Source organism: Hevea brasiliensis, chromosome 10 (assembly GCF_030052815.1).
Source record: "Hevea brasiliensis isolate MT/VB/25A 57/8 chromosome 10, ASM3005281v1, whole genome shotgun sequence".
In the NCBI taxonomy this organism is placed as follows: domain Eukaryota; kingdom Viridiplantae; phylum Streptophyta; class Magnoliopsida; order Malpighiales; family Euphorbiaceae; genus Hevea; species Hevea brasiliensis.
Genome location: NC_079502.1, coordinates 22,414,711 through 22,438,118, shown reverse-complemented (window position 1 = coordinate 22,438,118; position 23,408 = coordinate 22,414,711). Strand labels below are relative to the sequence as shown.

The following is a 23,408-nucleotide window of genomic DNA, read 5'->3' as shown; positions in this document are numbered from 1 at the left end:
TCCATAGTCAATTAGAGGATATTATACCTCCTGGACAAATAACACAAGGAGATTTCCTCCCATTAGTGCATATTTATAATGTAATTTACTATATGTATCAAACAATGGCATTGAGCAGTTGCACTATGAAGAAAGAATATTCAAATTACAGGTCAAAATAAAATTTAAAAAGTAGCTCTGATACCACTAAAACATGTCACAGCTTACCCCTCCGTAAGGCATAACATGATCCCGTAGTATACCTAATGAATTATCAAACTTCATCTACTAATAACCCATTAAATAAACAACAAGGGATTTTAAACCTTTTCTTATTTCTTTTTACAGTGGTGAGTTCTTTTAACAGGTATTTAATTTTTTTTTAACTTAAGTGAAACCAAATAACAAATCTGAAGTATCAGTAATTTCTATAAAAATTTCGGCAGAGTGCCGCCTGTATTTTGAATAAAACAGTTCTTCAAAAATCTTTGAAAAGCACTTCCAATACATTTATTCAATCACAAAGTCCAATATGCCTCAACACAAATCAATTTTCTCAACTTTTATCAAACTCAATTCAACATCAATTTCCAGTAGTTCCAAAAGCTGAGATAAGAAAAACATATTACAACATTTTTACAGGCCAAAATAATTTATAACTTTAGTTTACAATTGCTTAAGACCAAGTACACTATATATATACATACAGTCACATACATTACAACAAAAACTACAAAAAAAAAGTGGTATACTCAATATACCCAGAAGAATCCCAAAAGTGTAGCAAAAGCAGCTTACTCTGCTGCTCTGTCTGTCTATCTACCTGCAACAGCAATGAAAAAGCTATTCCTGAGCCAATATCTCAGTGGTGCACAACATTAAGAAAATGCAATTTAGAATCATAAACCATAAATCATATAAACTGTGGATACTTAAAATCATAGTTAAATTCAAAAGACAGAGAATGTCATAAAGAATTAAACTCCATTTCACAATGTCTCAATGAATATCAATAAATCGCACACACAGCTTAATCATGATTCCAAAGTCCAATTCATCCCAAAAGCCAATGGCTAATAAGGAATAACATAGCTAGCTAACAATTATATGAGTACTCATCCTATTCGTCCTCAACTGACACACACCTCATCACTTCAGTCAGAGAGAGAATTCAAAGCCAATTTGTCCCACTAGACAAGCTAGCGAGGAATTCAATCAAATATACATGATAGCTGTGGTTTCAAACCATTTATAATATTTTTCAAGTAATAAGTATCCATCAAATTCCATTTAAACAATTTTTTTCACAATTTAAGCAATAACATATAAATTGTCATAATTTATTTCTAATGAAAATTCAAAAGAAATAACTGTTGTGCACAAACCTCTGATGAGTAGCCTCTTGGCCTTGACTCAGTGGTTCTTTTCCCTTCTCTAAGTCTTTACTAACTGAAACACACAATTTAAAGTATTTCAGTACTCATTTAAATTGTTTCTAACAATAAGGTTCAATAATCAAATTTATTTAATACTATTGCTTTCATTAGTCAACCTATAGTGTTGACCTTTGATGCACTCTAAGTAAGTCAACTCTAATGTTACCACTATGCCACATTTTATAGTCCTTTAGTGTTAGTATATGTTACCAATTTCATTTTCAAGTGTATTGCATTTTATTGCAATTTATTGGATTTTGGTATGCTGTTTTGACCTAGACAGTTGACCTAGTTCCCTCAGTTTCTGAGTTCTAGTCAGAATTACAAACTTGTATGTCTATGTCTTAGTGAACTTTTGCCACAAATTTTAGGTCATTTGGAGTTTACTAGACCAAGTTATGGTCATTTTACCTGCACTAAAATGGCAAACTTAGGTCATTTTTAGGTCATTTCCGATTCTGGCAGTTTTTATACCTGAACTTGTGCAAGCATTTTGACTTGCTTATGCTCATTTCTGGGTTTTGTGATATCCACAAAAGATGTAGCCCTATGTCTAAGCTTTCCAACCATATAAATTTTAGGTCATTTGGACCTGTTTGAGTGAGTTATGGCCAAAATACTGAATGTTGTTCAAATGGTCAATTTTCAGGTTTGAAATGTTACCAATCCGAATTTGGTCAGTTTTCATGTCACTTTCTGAACGTAATTTAAGTCTACTTTCTTTATGAAAGTTGGTACATTTTGTGCCTAGTTTCACCTTCAATTGGCTTCATACCAATTGGAGTCACACAATTCCATTTATAGCCTAAAATACATATTGCCTTTAACACATTTTTAAAGCACTAACCAATCACACATTCAACTAGCTATACTTCACTTCCCAAACCTAATTTTGCATTTGTATCATACCACAACCATTCATCACTTTACATTATAGTCACTTTAGGCAGAATATAACCAATTTACAATGCACAAATTACACTTCCAGTTCACAATATCCAATTCTAAACAACATATACACATAACACTCCTAACCATTACATATAACTTCCATCATCAATTATACAAATTGCCCCTACATCATCACCACCAGAATTCATCAATAAGTTTCATGATATCATACATAATTTCATGGGTTTAAAGGCTGCCCAAAAATGGCAGTTTACTTAGGTATTGAATTTCCCTTACAAACCTTAATTTCAATTGCTCAATTCACACATACACATAAAATACATTGGCTAAAACATCTTATGACATTAATCAACATGAATTCCCATCAATTGCATGTAAGAGCAAGCTAAACACTTTCAACTTCCATGGCTGCTGAAAATGGAACACCACCCTAACTCGTCAAAACCTCAACATTTCTTCCACAAATCAACTTATCTCAACACCAAGACAAACATTAATGAAGAAAGGGAGAGGAAATGAGCACTTACTTAATTTGAAGCTTGTTAAAAACTCATCAAAACCTTTCTTTCTTGCTCCCTAAATGCTGCCCAAGGTGTGGTGATCACTTTTAATGAAGAAACTATGATAAAATGAAGCTTGTAATGGGAGTGCATGTGGCTTGTTTCATAGACGGCAATGGAGTTTTAATGGTGGAATGGTTTTGGCTGGTTTTTGGTGAGAGGTTGAAGATGACTCATTTCAGTCCACTTTAGCTTTTAGGTGTCCCAAATGCTGTTTTACTGGAGCACTAAATGAATTCTAATATTTATTTATTCAAAGTTTCTCAATTTACACATTTTACCTCCATTCTTTTACTATTCCTATAATGTACCACCATTTTAATTTTTATGACATTTCCAAAGTATGTTATCACTCATTTTTAATGGATATTTAGGTCAAATGGCAACTCGGGGTGTTAAATGACCAAAATGCCCCTATTCGATTTGTATTTCCAAATTTTCGGTAACACCGATTTTTGTAGGTTTCTTGATTTTTCATTTTTCTTTGTACTAATTAATTAATTTTTTTTTTACATTTCTAATTTCATTTATACTTCCATAGATGTTTATTTAAGTTTTAAAAATATTTCCCAGGGTTCCCCGCAGTCGAGGGCTAGTCAACAGTCCTCGCCGCAACTTCCCAGTGCAGTCACCCATCGCTACTGTTTTTGGCTCGTTTAACTTAGTTACATTTGATTGCTCTTATTTTTCTTTTGTTTTTCTTGTATTTTCCTCTATTTTATTTCATTATTTTATGTCTCCTCACTAACATTTAGGTGTAGTTCCAAGCATTCTAGTTGTCCGGACAGACACTGGTAACCGGAACAGTAGAACGCACTACCGAATATAGGGGTGTTACAAAGTGCTTGCCTTCTTGGACTTTTAATAATTTTACATTTGTGAGGTCTTATGACAACATATTTCGTGATGCATGCATGTGTAATTACATTTAGAATTAATTTGTGGATTTATTGGATTTATATTTTGGTTTATTGATTTGAATATTGGATTTTCCTAGTTTCAATATTGTGACTTTGGGAAGAGGGAGAAATAAAGGTGGGGTAAGGGGCAAATGGTGGAGATAAAGTTTCCTCACTAGTGATAATCTTTCTACTGTGTTGGTGGGTTATATGGCAGATTTTACTTGCTACCAAGTTTTTGGGGTTTTAAATATGTATTATTATGATTTTGGGTCTTAGTTTTCTACAGAATTTGAATTGGGAATTCTGGAAATTCTTAGGTTTGATTGCCAAAAACCATTATTTCAATAGCCAAAGTTGATTCTTTTTCTCAAAATTTTTTTTGGGATTTTAAACTTTGGCAGTCAAAGCTTCCTACTTTGACAGCTGAAGTAGCTATTGTTCTGAAAGGCAAATTTATTTATGGACTTCGGTAGTCGAAGTTCCCTACTTTGACAGCCAAAGTTTCTTCTGCCAGTAACTTTCCTTATTTATTTTCAAGGCTCTAGAATCCTATTTTGTTTCTATTTTGACCTACAACCAAAGGTTAAAGGTTCTTACAATGTCTTTAGAGGGCCTTTTATAAAGAATGATTCACTACTTAATCAGAGAATTGGTGATCAATGTCCAAGGGAGTCGGACCCTGAGTCAGGTTGATGTTAGAGCATCCTAGGAAACACATAGGAAGTTATAGTCTACCTGCCAAATCTAGGGGGTAAGGATAAATGAATAAGTTCTACAAGAAGTAAGTATAGACTACTTAATTTAATTTCAAATGCTTTTTAACTACTACTTTAAGCATAATCATGCATCATGAAATGCATTAATAGTAAAGTGTAATGCAATAAAATGCAGCTGTAAAGATGTTTATGATGTGAGGCAGATTATGGATATGGAATCAAATTATGTTATGTTATGTACAGTTTGGATCCAAAAAGCCAGGTGAGGACCTTATGAGGCCTCTAGTATATGACACATGTCATGTTTAAAGAGGAAGTCCTGAGGAGCTTCTATATGAGTCGGGCACATTAGTTAAAGTAAAAGGAATTCCTATGAATCTTCTATATAAGCTGTCACATTGGTTATAGGAGAGTCACTAGTGACATGACTACCATGTTTGCAAATGATTGATGAATTGATGCATTCATGTGTTTGACACTTATGTGTATGTGGCGAAAAGAATTATGAACTTGTTTTAAGTAGTTTACGCTTACTGAGCCACCCAACTCACCCCTCACCCCAACTAAAACAAGTTTTGCAAGTAGCAAATGTACAAGAAATTAAGAGGGCTTTAACATGTTGAAAGGACAACCTTTGTAATAGTGTTAGATTCATCTATGTTATGTATATATGTCTTAAGTGTATAAGAGTATGTATTTATGTTGTGTTTGGTTGTTATGTGATGTTAATGTATATGGTATTCTAAGGGATGTATTTTTTACGTCTTTTGTGTGGGCATGCTTATCTAGTGTATTTTGGTAGTCTAATGGATATATTTTTTATGTCTTTTGTGTGGGCATGTATATCTAGTGTATTTTTGTAGTCTAATGAATGTGCTTACCAATAGGACTTACATGTGTTAGTGAGTTATTTCCCTTAGAATGAAATGGAAGAGCATAATGAACTTTGAAAGCATAAAATGTAATTGTATAAGTAACGAAGAGAAATATGGAGTTCCTTAAATGTAAATAGATGTATTAGGGAAATGAAAAAGTTAAAAGAGTAAGACCAATTGGTCCTCTCCACAGTTAATTGATACATGTTACATAAGTGATAAAATGTTTAAAAGAGTAAGTTGTGCCCTACTAATCACACTAAATAAGAGAAATATAATGGAAGTCTACCAAGGTAATTAGAGACCCTCTTAGGTATTTCAATACCAAGGGTAGACTTAATGATAAAAGAAAAGTAAAGTTGAGCTTGATGAATAGGATGTAGTTAAAGTTTGAATGATATGATCATGTAAAAGAGGTTCCTTAAGGGAACTTTCTCAAAGTCAATGTTTTAAACATGTTGAATAGTTAAAAAATAAATAAGAAAGTAAAGGTCTATGAGCATGCTTTTCTTAGGAGGAATAATTCTAAGAAACCCTTTGTTTGACAAAAGAAAGTTATGTGGCTCATAGCCATCTTAGAAAGGATACAGAAAGAGCTTAGTTTTGTACAAATGAAGTAGAGTATAGCAATAATGATAAAGTAAATCAAAAATAGAAAATGAAATTTTAGCATAATGCACCTAATTTTTTAAGCTCTTTCTGTTGAGTTTGAGTCTTATGGAGGAAAGAACCTCCCTTACACTTTAAAAAAAGTTCTAAATTAGTAAAGTGAGTCCATAGAAGGTCAAAGTCCATAGTCTTAGCCTTACTACGGTTTTTAGCAGCCTTAAGCTGACCTATTCCCTAGTGCTGATAATGACCCCCTAGTTAAGATGTTACACTTTGACATATATTTCCCCATTGTATTTATTAATGTTAACCTAAGATTGCCCATTTTCCTATTTAACTCTATTAACAATAAGTTCATAGAAATTTTCAAATCTTGAAGTCTCGTAATTTAAGAGTCTAGCCCTAATTTCTTAATTTATTTGTGAAAACAAGCAAATACAAAGTCTACAAAATTTTGTTAATAAAAGAAGAACAAAAAAATATAAATTCTAAGAAAAGGAGACAAAGTGAGGGGATTAAGGTAGCTATCAAAATAAACCATAAAAATTAAATATGAAATTAACCATGTAATGTAATTTAATATCAGAGAGCGGAAGAAATAAACTCACAAAGGGTGGAGCATTCTAATTCCTCCTCACAAATTACACCATTAAAGCTCTGGTTTAGAAAACCCTATACCTTTTCTCTACTAGATTTGAGGCAAAATCCTTCTCTAACTTTTATGAAATTCTTTTACGCTTAAAACTTCTTTGCAAACTTCTTTGCTATTGATTGGAATCAGTTTTTCTTTTGATAAAAGAGAGGAAGATAATTTTTTTACTCACACCCAAAACACAACAAGGAGACTTTATATTCACTCTCACTAAATATATAAATATATATATATATATATATATATATATATATATATATATATATATATATATATATATATATATATAAATAGCCACTAGACCCTAATTCTCTTTAACCATGGATGATTCAATTCAGCAACTTTAACAAACTCAACTCACCGCCATACTTGGCCAAGACCCTGCCTTTTTGAAACCCTAATATCCTCTCTCATATCTTCCTCCAATGAGTAGCGATCGCAGGCTAAGCTTGCTTTATACCTTTGTAAGTAGATCGATCCTGATTCTCTCTCCCTTAAACTCACTCACCTCCTTCAATATTCTTCTAACATTGAGGCTCATGCTATGCTTGTAGATCTCCTTTGCAAGCTCCTTACTTGCAACAATGCTTATCTCTGGCCTTGCCTATCCTTTGCCACTCAATCTTTTATCAAATCTATTATATTTATGTGTATTCAGCTCAAGCAAACCAAATCAAATGTTAAGAAGTTTCCTAAATTTTTGCCATTTTGAGGATGCAGTTTTTCTTTTATAAAGGGAAAAAGAAAAGAGGAAGATAATTTTTCTTTTGAACAAAAAAAGAGGGTCAAATTTTTGTCCCGTCACATAATAATAATTGAATTAAAGTAAGTTATCATTTTTTATGAGTAATAATAATTTAGTTGTTAAGATTTGATTTCATTAACATATATAGTCCAAACTAATTATTAACTTTATTAACTTTTTTCAGTTTAAAATAACTTAGTCCCTAAAAATACCATTTTTAATTTTTTTTTTCCTATCAAATTCTTTGTTCCTTTATTTGTAGTGGGCTATTGATACTAATAGTTAATTTAATTTTTCGAAGTTAGGCTTAGACTATGTAAATCACATATCAATTTTATATCCCATTATAAGGAAATTAGTGGGCATTACAACTTCACCCACTTAATTTGCAATGTCCTCATTATAACTCATATTAATGTCACACTAATATTGCCATGCTATATTAGGTATAATTAATAAGTTAGGACCAAATGTTTAGGTATTGTTGTTTGCTAGTGTCTTGGGTGACTCCATATTGTTTTTAGTCGTAGATAGCCACTTTTTTGTAGGCCCACTAGCTCTACACAATATTTTGACCTAATGTGGCTTTAATACCAACTGTAACACCCAAGCCAACTAGCCTAAACCACTTGGCCTAAAATGTTTAACCTAAGTTATTTTTTATAGGTATAATTGGGCTATATAAAGCCCATATTAATCTTATATACCATTTATTTGGGAATTAATTTATGTTACATTCTCACCCATTTGATTTGTGGCATCCTTCTCGCAATTCATATTAATGCTATGCTAATATTGCTATGATATGTTAAGTGCAATTGCTGAGCCAGTACTAGACCTTTAAGTATTATGGTTCATCAATGCCTTGGGAGGCTCCATCTTGTCTTTAGTAATGGGTAGCCCTTTCCTCGTAAGCCCACAGGTTCCACATAATTTATCTACCTTAGTTGTAGCAGCCCAAGCCTAAATAACTTTTTGGTACAACCCACCCACCCCAAAATGGTTAACCTATGTTATTTTTTATAATTGGGCTTGGGCTATATAAATCTCGAATCAATTCTAAATTCCACCAATGTGGGAATTGGTTGGTGTTACAATTTTATTGTGATACCCTACGCTTAACTGGCCCAATTAATTTTTAGTCCCAAACTACTTGACCCAAAATGGTTTACCCAAGCTATTTTTAGTAATTGGTCTAGGGCTATATAAATCATGCATCAATATTCAGATTAGCTTAAAACTGGAAAAAAAAACTAATATTCTTTCTCTCTCTTCTTTCTGCCATACAAAACTAATATAAAAAATGAATATCAATACAACTTCCAAAGGATACTATTGATGCAAATCCAACTCCTAGGGATTTTAGGAGATTTCAAACCAATTTTAGGAAAAAATATATAAAGTAAAATTTCTAGGGATTTGTGGCTGTGTCGTCCAAATTAGATTGAGATTCCTAATCCTAATGTAACACCCCTCACCCGACTATAGTGTAGCCGAGTAAGGCGTGCTATATTCCGTGCCGGAGCACCCTATCTTATCTTACTTTATTCTTTTAATCATTTTGAATTTATTAGAATTAACAACCACCATAATTGTCATTTACAATCATAATAACATCATGACCATGTTAAGCCAATTCCTCATAATTAAAAAAAAATCATTGCTACTAAGTATATCCTGATCACATAACTTATATAACTATGATTTTAAAATATATTATCACCAGACTACTTTAATTTTTCCAACTTGTATTTGCTTTCTAGTACTGTCTATTACATATTCACATTTTTACTATCATATTTATACTTGCCAAGTTTCCACTTTCAAATTTTCTTTCCTTTTAACATCCTTCATAAATATGTTTTAAAGTCTAATCCTTTCAACTATGATTCTAAACTCATTGTTTAATTAAAAATAATTTAATAATTAACACACTTCTAATTCAATATAGAGCTTCTAGCTCATAATATCACATTTCTAGAGAAAATTTTAGGTCTTTAACAACTATGATAGACTAAAATCCCAAAGCTCTATTTATCAATAAGTTCCAACTAATCTTTTACTCTTGTCCTAGAAATTACTATTTAGTTGACCATTTCCATTCAAAGGTTGACTTTTTGATTCATAATAGATTTATTAAACCAAAGTTCACCAATATACCACATTTCACATTTTATTTTTGATGGCATTGATTTCCAATACCAATTCAAAGCTTATTTTATATTATTCAAAATTTTCATATTTCATATCTTAAGTTTACTATTCCATTAAACAATTTTACAATGGAGACTGGGCTAACCTTTTTTCATCAAAGTTGTTTCTTATTGTGTCTTCTTTAATTCCCTTTTTGAATCACTCCATTTCGAGTTTTGTAGCTCAAGTTATGGCCTAGATACCATAACTGGCCGGATAGGGCAGTACCCAGAATTTCTGGGCAGAATCCATTCTGGCAGTTTTGGTGTCCTGAGTTTGGTGGGCAATTTCATTAAGTTCTGGTCAAACTTTGGAGTTGTGTCCTTCATGAAAGTTGTCCTAAATTGTCTAAGCTTTTCATTGATATAAACTTCAAGTTAATTGGACATTTCTACAGTGAGTTATGACCAAAGGAATGAACACTGTTCATTTGGTCATTTTTTAGGGACAGTATATTGGTCATGGGGATTAGGTCAATTTTTAGGGCATCCTAAGTTTATTTTCTGGACAGGTTTCCTTCATCAAAGTTATGCCATTATGTTTCTAGTTTTATGTCCGATTGGCCTTGCACCAATTAAACCTACACAACCCAAGTTATAGCTGCCCAAAAATGCTGGACTCACATCTAGACCTACAGGGCACATTGGGCAGCATACCTAACCTCAATTCCCATGGCACAAATCACTCAATTTCCTACTCAAACATGACCAAATGGTCACTAATTAACCATTACAACCTCTTTTCATCAATACATAAACAAAAATCCAAACTTTGGTGCCCAAACCCTAACTCCAATAATTTCAATTTATGCAACACACTTCATTCAACTTCTAATACACTTAGTATCCTTAATCATCATCACTAAATAAAGTAAAGTCAATCAAAATAATCAAGACCTTATGGTCATCAAGGCTGCTAAAAATTTCAGTCCCCACATACTCTAAATTTTCTTTTAATTTCATAAAATTTATACTTAATTTAGCATGTTTCAACTAGTTAAGAAAGAAAGGAAGAAGGTTTAGTGCACTAACCTCAACTTGAAGAATTTCCAAGCTTGCCAACTTTAATTTCTCTTCTCCCTTTTGCTCCCAAACACCTTAGCAAGCTTCTAGAATAAATTTTTATGTTGAGAACTTGAGGAAATATGGTGGGAATCATGAGCTTGCTAAGCTTGTCAATGGAGGATGGCTAGGGGATGAGGTTCGGCCAACATGAAGGAAAAGGAAGATGAGCTGATTTTTAGTTCATTTTTATCCCTTTTATCTCTTATAAATTGGCTTGTCAAATTCAAATTGGTGGGAAGCTTTTTAATGATGTCATCCTATGTCATAAATCTAATTAAATTCTATTTTCTTTTCTTCTTTTCCTTTCTTCTTTCTTTAACTCATTTCTAATTAACTTTTTACCAATATTTATTTATATTTTATGTCATATAATTTATTTACTTAATTGGACAAGTTGGCCAAAAATCATCTCTGAATATGAAATGACCAAAATGCCCTCCGTTTGGCTTATTGAGCCAAAATCGTCTGTACTAATCTAAAATTTTTTCTAAGTATTTTCTTAGCATTCCAATGTCATCGAAACCTCAATGACTCTTCTCTGGAGTCCCAAAAATTATTTCATGAATTTTCTCCGGGTTTAGGGTCCTAGCTGCGAAGACCGCAACTTCCACTGAGTTATCCATCACTAGGGCACCGGCTCATTTAACTTTGTTGTATTTTATTTTTAAAATTTTTTCTAAATTTTTGTTATTATTATTTGAGTTATTTATGACTCCTCACTCTAGTCTAAATATTTTTCTAGACGTTCCAGCTGTCCGGACAGACACTGGTCACTGGAATAGTAGAATGTACAGAATTGCTACAGTGAGGGTGTTACACCTAATGTTTCTAGGGTTATATAAATGCTATAAATAAGAACACTTATTTTCATAATTTTCAAGTTTTTGTAATGACAATTTATTGAGATTAATATAATTTTGAGAATTAGTTCCCTTTTTCCAGTGTTTTTCCTTTGATCTCTTCTAGTGCTACATCAACTATGCATCAAGTCATCATCTAGTGAGAAAAATAAGCTAATTCTGCTTTAACACAAGATTTTGACAACTAACACATCGAAAAGGTTTTCAAGTAAAAAAAGTTAAATTATCAATTCACTTGTAATAAAAGAAATGTGCAAACTTCTCTTTTTTAGGTAAATACTTGCATGATCCTAGATGCGTCCCTTGCTACAACGAAGTTAGTATAAGAATTGTGGGATAGTGAAGAAGAATGCAACAAAATAGCATTAAACTTTTCTTAAGAATTTCCTTAAAAAGAAATCAACTTTAAAGAAGTAAGAATTCATCAACTTTAAGTTTAATCATAGAAGAATAAGTGAACTAGTTAGTGAACTTCATTGAGAATGTAACACCTCAAGCCTAACTAGCCTAAACAAATTTCACACTCAAACCACTTGGCCCAAAATAATTGGCTAAAAACCAATCCTTATTTTAATATAAAAATGCATTAATAAACTTATAAAACCATAAGCCCATCGAAAGGCGTAGTAGCAAATTAGGAAATTTTAAAATGAAATAATCTAGATTACATGCATCTCATTCAATTCAATTTCCATACTATTTACATCAACATACATCAAAGAAAATGGTTAGAACACTTGTAAACTCAATTAAACTTAAAGCCTATTTTGGAATTAGAAGCAAGAGAAGAAAATACCTAAACTAAGTTTAAGAATTATTACCCATGAGGCACCAAATCACTATTCTCACTCCGGGAACAACACCAGTAACATCCTCAAATAATCTATACTAAAAGGCTAACCATAAAAATATGGCATAATTAATTATGTGGAATTTAGAACTTAATTATGGAGACTAAATCAAATAAGTTAGAAAGATGAGGAGAAAATTAAGAAAGAATGGACCAAGGGACTTACTTGAAATAATTAATAAACTAAGGAGTAGATAAATGATGGAAGGAGTGACTTGAATAAATTAATAAGTTGAGGGAAAATTATAAAAGACAAAGTGACTAACTAATAAGAAGTTGACAACTCATTAAACAAAAGACAAAAGAATTCCCTACATAAATCTCCATACCAAGCTGGCCGGCCAACATACTCATCCATTTCCCTTTTCTTTTGCTCTTTTTCCACTGTAAATTCTCTCAATAATCTGAGGTAGAGACACCAAGCGAACCTATATATCATCCCAATTTTGAAGATTTAAGTGAAAGGAGCACGGAAAACTTAGAGATTCAAGCTTGAGAAGACTTTTCCTTGAAAGATTTGGTGGAGAGTTGAAGGAAGGAAAGGGTAGTAGCTAGTTTTCATCAAGGTTAGTGCTATAACTTTCTTCTTTTATCAAGATTTGATAGGGGTTTCTTGGATACACTAGGCTAGAAGTGATTTGGGACTTAAAGGAGTGCGGCCAGTAGGAGAAGATAGGACTAAATTACTTAAAAATTCATAACTTGAGCTAAGAATATTGGATTTTAGTGATCTTTATGTCCATGGAAACTTTAGAGAGTTCCCTTAAACTTTGTAGTTTTGTGCAAACCCTAATTCCTCTATTAAGATGAGGTTTTAGGACAAAACTTTTTATTGCTCAGAATTGGCAAACTACCCTTGAAATTTTCCAGGACAGGACATTTGACTTTAAAAATTCATAACTTGAGCTACAGAACTTGAAATAGAGTGATTCTTGAACCATTGGAAAGCTTATTGAATGCTCTACAACTTTTTAGTTATGACAAAAAATTGATGTTGTTGGCTACATGGTGAAATTCTTGCATTTCCTATTACTGCTCTGACTGTGATTAGAGTCCATAACAGTTTGCACATTTTCATTCATAACTTGAGTTGTAGCCTTGATTTTGGAATGATTCAAATGGGAAATTAACATGGACATATGAAAGTTGAGTTTTGGAGAATATGACACTAAAACTCTATTTCTACAATTTTCAGGAGAATTTTAAAGTGGCTGTTCCTATTTGCCCAAAGTGACTGAGAATACAAATGTGTGACTTGCATGATATTGATTATGAATGAGTTGTGAATAAAAAGGGAAATTGGTAAACATGTTTTGGTTGATTAAATTATATGCAATATTAATAACATGCATGCCCATTATAAGTCTAGGAACTAGGCGGCGTGATGAGGAAATTAACTAGTCAATTGTTGAAATTATGCACAATAAACTTGGCTTCATGCCATGATATGGTTATTTGGCTTCGTGCCATGATATGGTTACTTGGCTTTATGCCATGACATGATCACTTGTCACTTGAGTCATCTAGGCATTGTAATTGGGCTAATCAAATAAATGCAAAAAGGCATTTAAAAAGAATTGTTCATGACATACTATAGATTATAATTATAAATGTTTTATGTGATTGATTGCTATGTCATAGTCCATTATTTGTGTGGAATTGCATTTAGTACCATTGCACTAAAATTAGTAGAAACATTTTTCATGAGACTATGTATGTTTAGCTTGCACACATATGGCATAGTGTGTTATCTTTAAGTTATATCACCACTAAGCAAGTTCGCTTAGCGAACAGTTATTTGGAATTTCCATAGGGAACACAAGCAAGGATAAAGGTTCAGGAGTAGAGGCAAATGAAGACTTTTGTTCATGTTTTGACAAGACACATTCTTTTGTACACATTTAGATGATTACATTGTACTACGTTATTTTTGGTTGTAATATAATCCTTTAAATGTGTAAATCTCAATGCTATAAAGCACATGGATGTTACAAAACAAGTCTTGTATTTAATTCAAGTATTCATATGCAAATATTAGAAAAATTTCAAGCATTGTGATGTATTTTAAATTATGGGATATTTGTAAGACTTATGCTTGTTATGAGATGGGATGTGAATGAAACTACCTAGGTTTCATATGTGTATTGGAAATATATATAAATTTTTGATAGGTATTTAACAGGTCAATTTTCACTACTCAAAATTTTAAAGGACACTCTGTCAAAATTTCGTCTTGAGATTTGAAATTTGGTTTCACTATTTTAGAAATACTAAATAAAAGGGAAAAACCTCAAATTTAAATTTCCTATGATTTAAAGAAAATCTGAAACTTTAAATTCTCCACTATTTTCTGTTAATTAAAACATAATTAGAACAAAGCTAACCAAAGTAAGTGTTATTAGGGGGAAAGTTAACCCTTGAGATATACTCTTGGGTACATCTTGGAGGCATGTACACACTATTCTAGCTACAGATAGAGTTAGGGTGTTATAAGACCTCCAAGCGTTGGTCCTCTATCTAGTCCACACGAATTACCATGATTAATTGAAAACCAACCCTTGAACTGCAAAACCTTCCTTTGTGTTTCTCTCTTGTTCGACCAATGAAGACACAAGAAGAAATGGTTCAACTTTTGAGTAATTGCTTAGATAGATAGAAAACAATTTCCCTACCTTCAACTTCTAAGGTAACAAGTTATTATATCCTTAGAAATTGAGAAGAAGAAAAAGGGTGAAGAAGAACTCTTGGGTCTTGAGGGAAAAGAAGAGGAAAAGTGATTCACATAAATTCTCAAAGTTGCATGTGGGTTTCCCCTTTTATAGTTTAAGGATATGGAAATCTCCAAACTAGTAAGTGGCTGGTGGAGGCTTTCTCCATTAAGGAGACAAGATTGACATGTGGCAAGAGAAAATGTCATTTGCCTTTCACTTATGCAGTCAACTTAATGATGTGTCAACATTGCATGTTAACACATGGCATCACATGTTAAAGTCTCTACACTTCCCACTAGGCCATGTTATATTCTCTCATGGCTTATCAAGTCATATTTATTCTTCACATTATAATTTATATCTAATATAAATTATACCTTAATTAAACCTTTAATTATAAGTTGATATTTAATACTTTAAATATAAGCTTTTTTTTTCTTTAAATAAATTACACATTCACTTAGAATTTAATTTTAAGTTATGCTAGAAACTTAATTAATTAATTAAATTAATATTATCTTAAATACTTAAGCTCTATTGTGTGTGATGTGACTTCTCACTTTCATATATGACTAAACTGGCAATTGTGTATAAAATATAGCTAATTTAAATCACATAAATAGTGCACTACTTTTATTCATCCTTCATGGACATAGCATGTGATGAACAGCAACGCTATTTTGACCTATGACCCGTAATTTTTTTTTAATTAATGACATTTTTTTTAATTAATGGAATTGGAGATCACTTGTTAACATATTTTTTTTATGAAAAAATTACTATTTTTACTAATTTTTTATAAAAATAACTAAATTATGATAAAATGAAGTTGTGACCACAATTACCATACATCTCTAAAAGATTGAGCGGCCATAATAATATTTTATATAAAAAATGTGTGTGCAATCTTTTGTCTTGGTTTATGGTGTACAAAAAAATTTACCTACAATACAATCAAAAGTGGATATTGAGACAGCTCGCAAGTTTCTTCATATGCTGTAATATTGACAATACCAAGTATACATAAGCTTATTGAAGGCATAGAGTTGAAGCTTCTTCAAGAAATGTCATGTGATTGTGAGGAACCATGTTATCCTTCCTGCAATCTCTCCAAACCTGAATTTTCGTTAGCTTGCATTCTAAGGGTCAACGCCATACAAGGCTGACAAGAAGTTTCTTCTTGAAGAAAAGTCATCAGTACTCGATACCATACAAGCCTGGAATTTTGCATTGAAAAATTTGCACCATTCACATATGATCCTAGAAGAATAAGCTTTTGCTTCTTTTGTTTGTACGGATTTCGACTTACGGATTTCTAACCAGGTTTCATCACTTTATTTTAGATCAGATATATATTGAAGTTGGGTACGGGCTATGAGAGACATGCTCTGAACCATTGAGTTATAACTATGGATGCATGTAAATTAATTCTTCTTTCCGGCATTCTCTAATTTCAATTTCCATCATTTTACCACCGGAAGAAGGTAAAACATCACAACATTGCCGCCTTGGAGCCCGCAACTGGTTGAAAAATAACATGAAATTAATCAACTATAAAAATAAGAGGTGAAACTAACATGTAGATCTTTCAAAATATTAATGTCCATTGGTTCATAGCAATACAATTACCAACAATGAGCTTTAGCTCATAGGTATTGGGGTCGTTTTTAAACCTTTGAGGTCTCAAGATCGAGTGCTAATCACAGTCAATTATATATATATAGAGAGAGAGAGAGAGTTGGGGTTTGGTCTGCACATAATTGCAGGTGAGTATCATGGGTCCAATATATATATATATATATAGAGAGAGAGAGAGAGAGTGTTGGGGTTTGCTCTGCACATAATTGCAGGTGAATATCATTGGTCCAATACTCAGACAGCTCATCTCGCCCGCCCCAACACCAAACCACCCCCCCCCCCCCCCCAAGAAAAAAAAAAGGGCGGCAGGCAAAAAGAAAAAAAAAGGCCATAATCATAGAATTAAGGTTGTAAGTAATACCTGTTTATCACTAAGCTCAAGCTTATGCGAAAGAACTTTAATCTCTTCTAATTTTCTTGGTGATGACATGTCATATGAGCAATTCGCATAACTTTTCTTGTAATGACTGGTGATTATCCCATCATTGCTGGAAGAAACATGATCCAGGAAGAAAATTGAGGGTCTCTGACAAGGATCAGGGTGAGGTTCTCTTATATTAAATGTATAAGCTCCGGCCAGAACATTTCCCTTTTTCCATTGCTTGAATGTGGCTTGCACAGGGAGAGTATCAGGCAACAATATGTGCTTGCTATAGACCTCAATAGCATAACCCCATGAGACTGAAATAGTCCAGAAAAACCAACGATCATAGCAAACTGTTTTCTGCAAGACCCTCTGGGAATCAACAGCCACAGCTTTAAAGAAATGTTCTAGTGAATCTGTAATTGTCATGTTGGGGAAGATTGGGTCTAGGTGACCCAAGTGATGGAGAGATACTATTGGTGACAGTGGATGTGATGTCAACAAACCAAATAAATTACCTCGAACATCAATCTGGAAAGTTTAAAATGCCAAGAAATTTCAGAAATTGCAATTGAAAGTCTACTGCTAAACATTAAACTACAATAAGTTTCAAAGAAATTTGCAGCTAAACAGCTAAAATTTATCAAATATATACCTGATGGAAACCAGGCTCGCGGGTCAATCCCACTCCAAGCTCAGCCAGGCAAGAAGAGACCCTGGAATCACTTCCATAGAGATGTGGATACCGTTCAATACATGAATCAAAAACCTTTGCCAGAACTTTTGCAAGTGGATAACTTACGGCAAATCCTCCCCCACCAAATGCCATTTCGAAGCCAAATATTCTGTTCTGCTCATAAATCTCGGAATTGGATCCTACGTAGTACCAGAGGCCATGATCATACTTGGAAAGAGTTTTCACCAGATTCTCTGGGAAGAAAACTGTGTCATCATCCCCAAAAACAAACCACCGGACATCGGAATGATTAAGTGCCACCGTTTCAGAAACTACTCGTGCAACACGAATAGCTGACCGGAGACCATTCCGGTATGTGTAACGAAATCTGGAAGTGTCCTCAGAGATGCATACAGGAGGAAAAGAAGTGCTGCTATCGTTGTAGGAATTCGCATCTTCCAGCAAGCTCTCCAAGAAAACACATCCCCGCATTTGCTCTGGTTTCCACCACAATTTAACAAACTCCTTTCGCTTCGGCCATGAGTTCTTGTTGGAAGCAATTCCAAACACAAAATGTCCAAGATTTGTTGGGGCATGAACATTTTCTGAAGAGGATTTGACATCGGAGAACTTGGAAGTCTCTACCAGGAAAACTGATGCCAAAAGATAGATGAAACAAACAGAAGATGAGACTAAAAGGAGGTAAATGGAAAGACAGGGGAAGTGGAATTTAGCGGACAAGTCCTTAACGAGAGAATGCATTTGCAAGGAGTTAGGCAATAAGCAAGCAAAGATAGAGATGCAACTAAGAATTCTTGGAAAATTCAGGTTCTGTACAAGCTATGTCAGCAGTTGTATTAGGAGATGGGCAAAGTCAAAAAGCTGTTGAAAGGTATATATAGGGACAATTTACTGGCGCAATCAAAGGCGGAAGTGAGTCGCCAACTTTGACAGAAGTTTTCATGTTAGTTACTAATCCATGAAAAATCTTTGAATAATTTTGATAAAGTAAATCCAAGAAAATGTTGTGTTGCCGATTAAAGCCATCCACTTAATGGATTTAACTCTGACATTTGACATGGACCCAATTGTTGCGAATTAGACGGGCAACGTTTCTTTTGAAAAATTTCTTTGTTATACATTCACATGGTATTCCTTTCTTTTCATACCAAAAAATCAACTCACATGAGTTTGATATATATAATTAATTATGTATACATACATTTTGTTTTACAGTCTGTTTGAAAGGAATGTATAGAAGTTTTTTTGAAGTACAATAATGTAAAATAAGGTACCAAAATCTGCCCGTTCTACCAATTAGGTGGGTTATAAAAATAAGGGTTTTGAAGCTTTTGAAAATTTTACCTTAAAAACTTTCATTCTAAACAAACTTATTAATTTATAAACCCTTATCTTACCCCCTAAAAACTTCCTTGCAAGCATATTGTTTGAGGCATAACTCAAGAATGTAGCAAAATTGAGAGGGGAAAAACATTTTCAGAGGATCAAATCTAATTAAACAACACAACCTCATATTTTGAGGTCTAAATTTTTACATAAAAAGATAATATGTTATATTAATATCTAATTATAAACACTGAATTGACCTACATAAGATGAGATCAAATAAATTAAACATTAGTTTCTGTAAAATTTAATAATTAGAATTTTTAGTTTAAAATATATTAGCAAATTAATAAGAAAAGTATGTATTTATAATGATATCATTTATGAGAGAAAATGTATGAATATTTAATAGAATAAATTATTGTTTAATCCCTAAATTATGACAAAGTTAATAAATTGATCGTCATATTATTAGAAATATCTATTATCATGCCTCACATTCGATTAACTCAAGTAGTTGGTCCCTTCTTGCAAAATTTATTGTCTGTATCATATGAAAAATTAAAAAAAAAAAGCCCTTTATTTTTAATAGGATATTCAGCTAGCCCAAATGGCCTTCTCCATCTCCCTTCCCTTTTCTACACTTTTTCTTCATTCAACTCCTCCAATAGCTATTTTTCATATATCTTCATTGTTGCAAGAGTTTTGCGATCACCACACAATTCTCACCAAAATGAAAAGCGAGGAGTCACCACTTTAATTTTAAGGAAAATTAAAGAAAATTATTTTTAATTTTTTTTAAAAAAATGTTTATACTTCTAATCTAGAAATTCAAGGTTCATGGCCCATATATGCACATGGAAAGTATTAGGCACTTCACATCATCTCTCAATAGGGTAAGTAGATTTAACAATATGCTCACAATAATTTTTATGGAGTTTAAATTATGATGTTGATTCCTTGTATTTGCATAGATCTAAGAACACATAAATGCCTCACTACTAGAGTAAGTCAAGTACAAAAGTAAGTGAGGTGGCCCTAAAAATGAAATTTGACTCTATTTTTATTTTTATTTTATATATATATATATATATATATATATATATATATATATATATATATAAAGAGACAATTGGGGTTTTAAGTAATTTAAAAAAAATTAATTGTTTAGTTTGAAATTATCACTTTTAAAATAAAAAGAATGACCTTTTAAGAAAGTGAGGCTTCTAAGTTCAATAGGCAAATTTTAGTGAAAAATGATTGTAATTTAAAAAAATTATATACAAAAACTATAAGGTAATCAAAATGTAAATCTTGAATCATTGTGAAAAATTAAATTTTGCATTAAAAGTAAGCAAAAATAAAATATGGATCTTGAGTTCTTTGCTAAAAATTAAATTTACTTAAAATTAATTTTGCTTGAAAATAAGAGAGTAGGTAGGAAAATAGACTTGGAATTTAAACTTTTACTAAAATTAAATTTTTTTTTTTGGGTCACATTGTCTAAAGTAGAAGCCATATTTTATTTGAAAAGGAAAATTTATTACTTATGATAAAATACATAACTTTGATCATCTTATTGAAACATCTATGATAAAAGTAGATCTTGAAAAATTATGCTTATTATAAAAGTTTTCATATCAGTTTGCTTTTAGGAGAGGAAAAAAAATAGAATTTTATTAAAATGGAGCTAGGGTCATGCCATGGATGTCATGCATATAACTTACTATTTCTTTTTATTAAACTCCTCTCTTATCCGAATTAGAACTCTTAAGTCCGAGAAAGATATCATTCAGTTCCTAGGTATTTTTAATAGGGGATGAAAACTTTCAACCCCATATTACTAATCCCATCATCGGTATCCAAACAATGGAAGGTAATATGCATGAAGTGAGTCTTATATGAAAAATAATATGAGATGTGATTAATGACTAAATTGACAAGTAAATGAATATAAGCACACATATTATTTATAGACTTGTCAATATTTAAGTAGATATTTCCTAAAGTCTTACTCAATAACCTCACTTCTGCATAAAAACAATATACTAGCCTATACATCTAACTCATACACTCATTAAATTTTAATAAGAAGAAGGACTAAGTTTTTAGGGAAATTAATTTTATTATTCCTTGTTATACACCACTATCTTTATTAAAACTTTTATTTTATGTTATCACTTAAAGAAATGATTTAAAGAGAACTTTCTATTAAACCACAAATCTTAATTTATTTAATATAATTTAAAGAAAACTGTCTGTTAAACCAGAACAGTCGATTACTGTTATTTTAATTTTAAAATAGTTTTAGGCAAACTTGCCATTAAATCAAAATTATATATTAATTTAATTTTTATGGAGTTTAAGGTAGACTTGCCGTTACACCAAAAATTATATTAATTTATATGGTTTAAGTCAAACTTGCTGTTAAATCCAAAACTGTACTCTATTTTTTTATTAGATTTTTTTTATTGGTTTAAGGCAAACTGACTGTTAAACTCAAAATTATATTCTAATTTGTATTTATAAATGGTTTAAGGTAAACTTACCGTTAAATCCAAAATTATGTATTTTAATATATTTAATTAGATTCTTTTTAATGGTTTAAGATAAACTTGCCATTGAACTAAAAATTATATATTAATATAGTTTATTTAAAATTAATTTTTTTAAATTTATTTTTAAATGGTTTAAGACAAACTTGTGTTAAACCAGAATTTAAAATTATTATTATTATTATTATTATTATTATTTTTATTATTAAAAAATGGTTTAAGGAAAACTTGCCATTAAACTAAAAATTATATATTTTACTTAATTCTAAAATAATTTAAGGCAAATTTATCGTTAAACTTAAAATTATATATTTTAATATATTTAATTAGATTCTTTTTAATGGTTTAAGACGAACTCGTCCTTAAAATATTCAAGGGCTAGGATTTAACTAGGACACATTTGTTTTATTACTTTTTTTATCCTAGGGCCTAAATTTGCTCTAACAAAAATAAAGAGTTAAGATTAAAAGTTAAAAATTATTTAGCTAATTTAAATCTAATGACTAAAAAAAAAAACCTAATAAATTTTGATGGATGAGATTATATTCTACCATTTTATTTTATTCTCCTAAATCTAAAGGTGGAAAAAAAATTAAAAAAGAAAATTAAGTGTGGAAATTAATTGATACAAATTTACTCCTTTCTTCGATTTTTAAAAAAATAAAATTCTAAATCTAATGGATGAAATTAAATCATCATTAAATTGATGATCAAAACTTTTTATTATTTTTTTTTAGAAACTAGAATTAAATTACAAATTAGAGTTAAAATGAAAGTGGAATCCAATTTAAAAAAAAAATTTAAATAAGCTAGAGAATTAAAATTAAAATTAAAACTAAAGTCAAAATATAAAATTAAATTAAAAATTAAATTATAATTAAAGTAAGAGTGAAAATAACAACCTAATTAATAAAATTGCATTTTTTGTACATATATTTTTAATTAATTTTTATTTTTACTTTTATTATTTTTTTAAAAAAGTTTTTTATAGTCCCGGACAAAGTATGGTGTTTTCATAAAAAAAAAAAATAAAAATTATTGGCTTAGACAAAATATGGTATCTATATTCATCTCCACCTCAAAATCTATTCCAACCCTTTAGCCAATCATTTCCCACAAAACATGGCCATTTCTGCTTGCTCTACTCGTACAATTCTCAACACAATCCTACCTCTGCTTCCCTTTACCCCCCAAAATTCCATCACCCTAACCAAAAGTTCCTTCTTGTCGTCTACTTCCATGGTGGCTCCTTTTGCATCTCATCACCATTCACAAGTAACACACACCCAGTACAAAATTTCCCCTTCTACTATTGCATTTTTATTCAAAAAGTTGCTTCTAATTTGAACTCTATATCTCCCCTTTTCTCTTCACAAGAAAAATAAAACCCTTAATCTAAGGGAAAGGCAAGCAAATGCCATGTTGAAGGCATCTTTTAGTGGTGCCTTATTCAATGGCCCCAATTTGTCCAACGTGCATCTAATCAATAAGCAGGAGGATAAGGAAGAGCTTAAAGTCATGATTTTTCTTACCTAGACTTGCTCTACTATGTACCTAAGACACAGATGTATGATAGGACCCACCTATTAAATACATGGGTCCCATATTTTTATAAATCTCTAGTGAACCGGATCTAAGTAAGAATTTTTCTTAAAGTCATGGCTTGCTATGCTGATTTTGATGATGATGAAGCCACTAATGGTACTATAGACAACATCAACGAAAATCCTGACAATATTGTTTTTATGTAAATTTAGGAGCTTG

The 23,408-nt window shown here is 31.5% G+C and overlaps 1 protein-coding gene across 1 annotated transcript; it reads right to left on the bottom strand.

The window, feature by feature from the left end:
• Positions 1 to 15,926: 15,926 nt before the first annotated feature.
• LOC110657458 (uncharacterized) lies at positions 15,927 to 18,625 on the bottom strand. The gene is made up of 3 exons (XM_021814662.2): positions 17,722 to 18,625; positions 17,064 to 17,597; positions 15,927 to 16,585 (listed from the first exon to the last, which is right to left on the bottom strand). Exons 1-3 carry the CDS (start codon positions 18,502 to 18,504, stop codon positions 16,472 to 16,474), a joined length of 1,431 nt encoding a protein of 476 aa, XP_021670354.2. The 5' UTR covers positions 18,505 to 18,625; the 3' UTR covers positions 15,927 to 16,471.
• Positions 18,626 to 23,408: the final 4,783 nt, after the last annotated feature.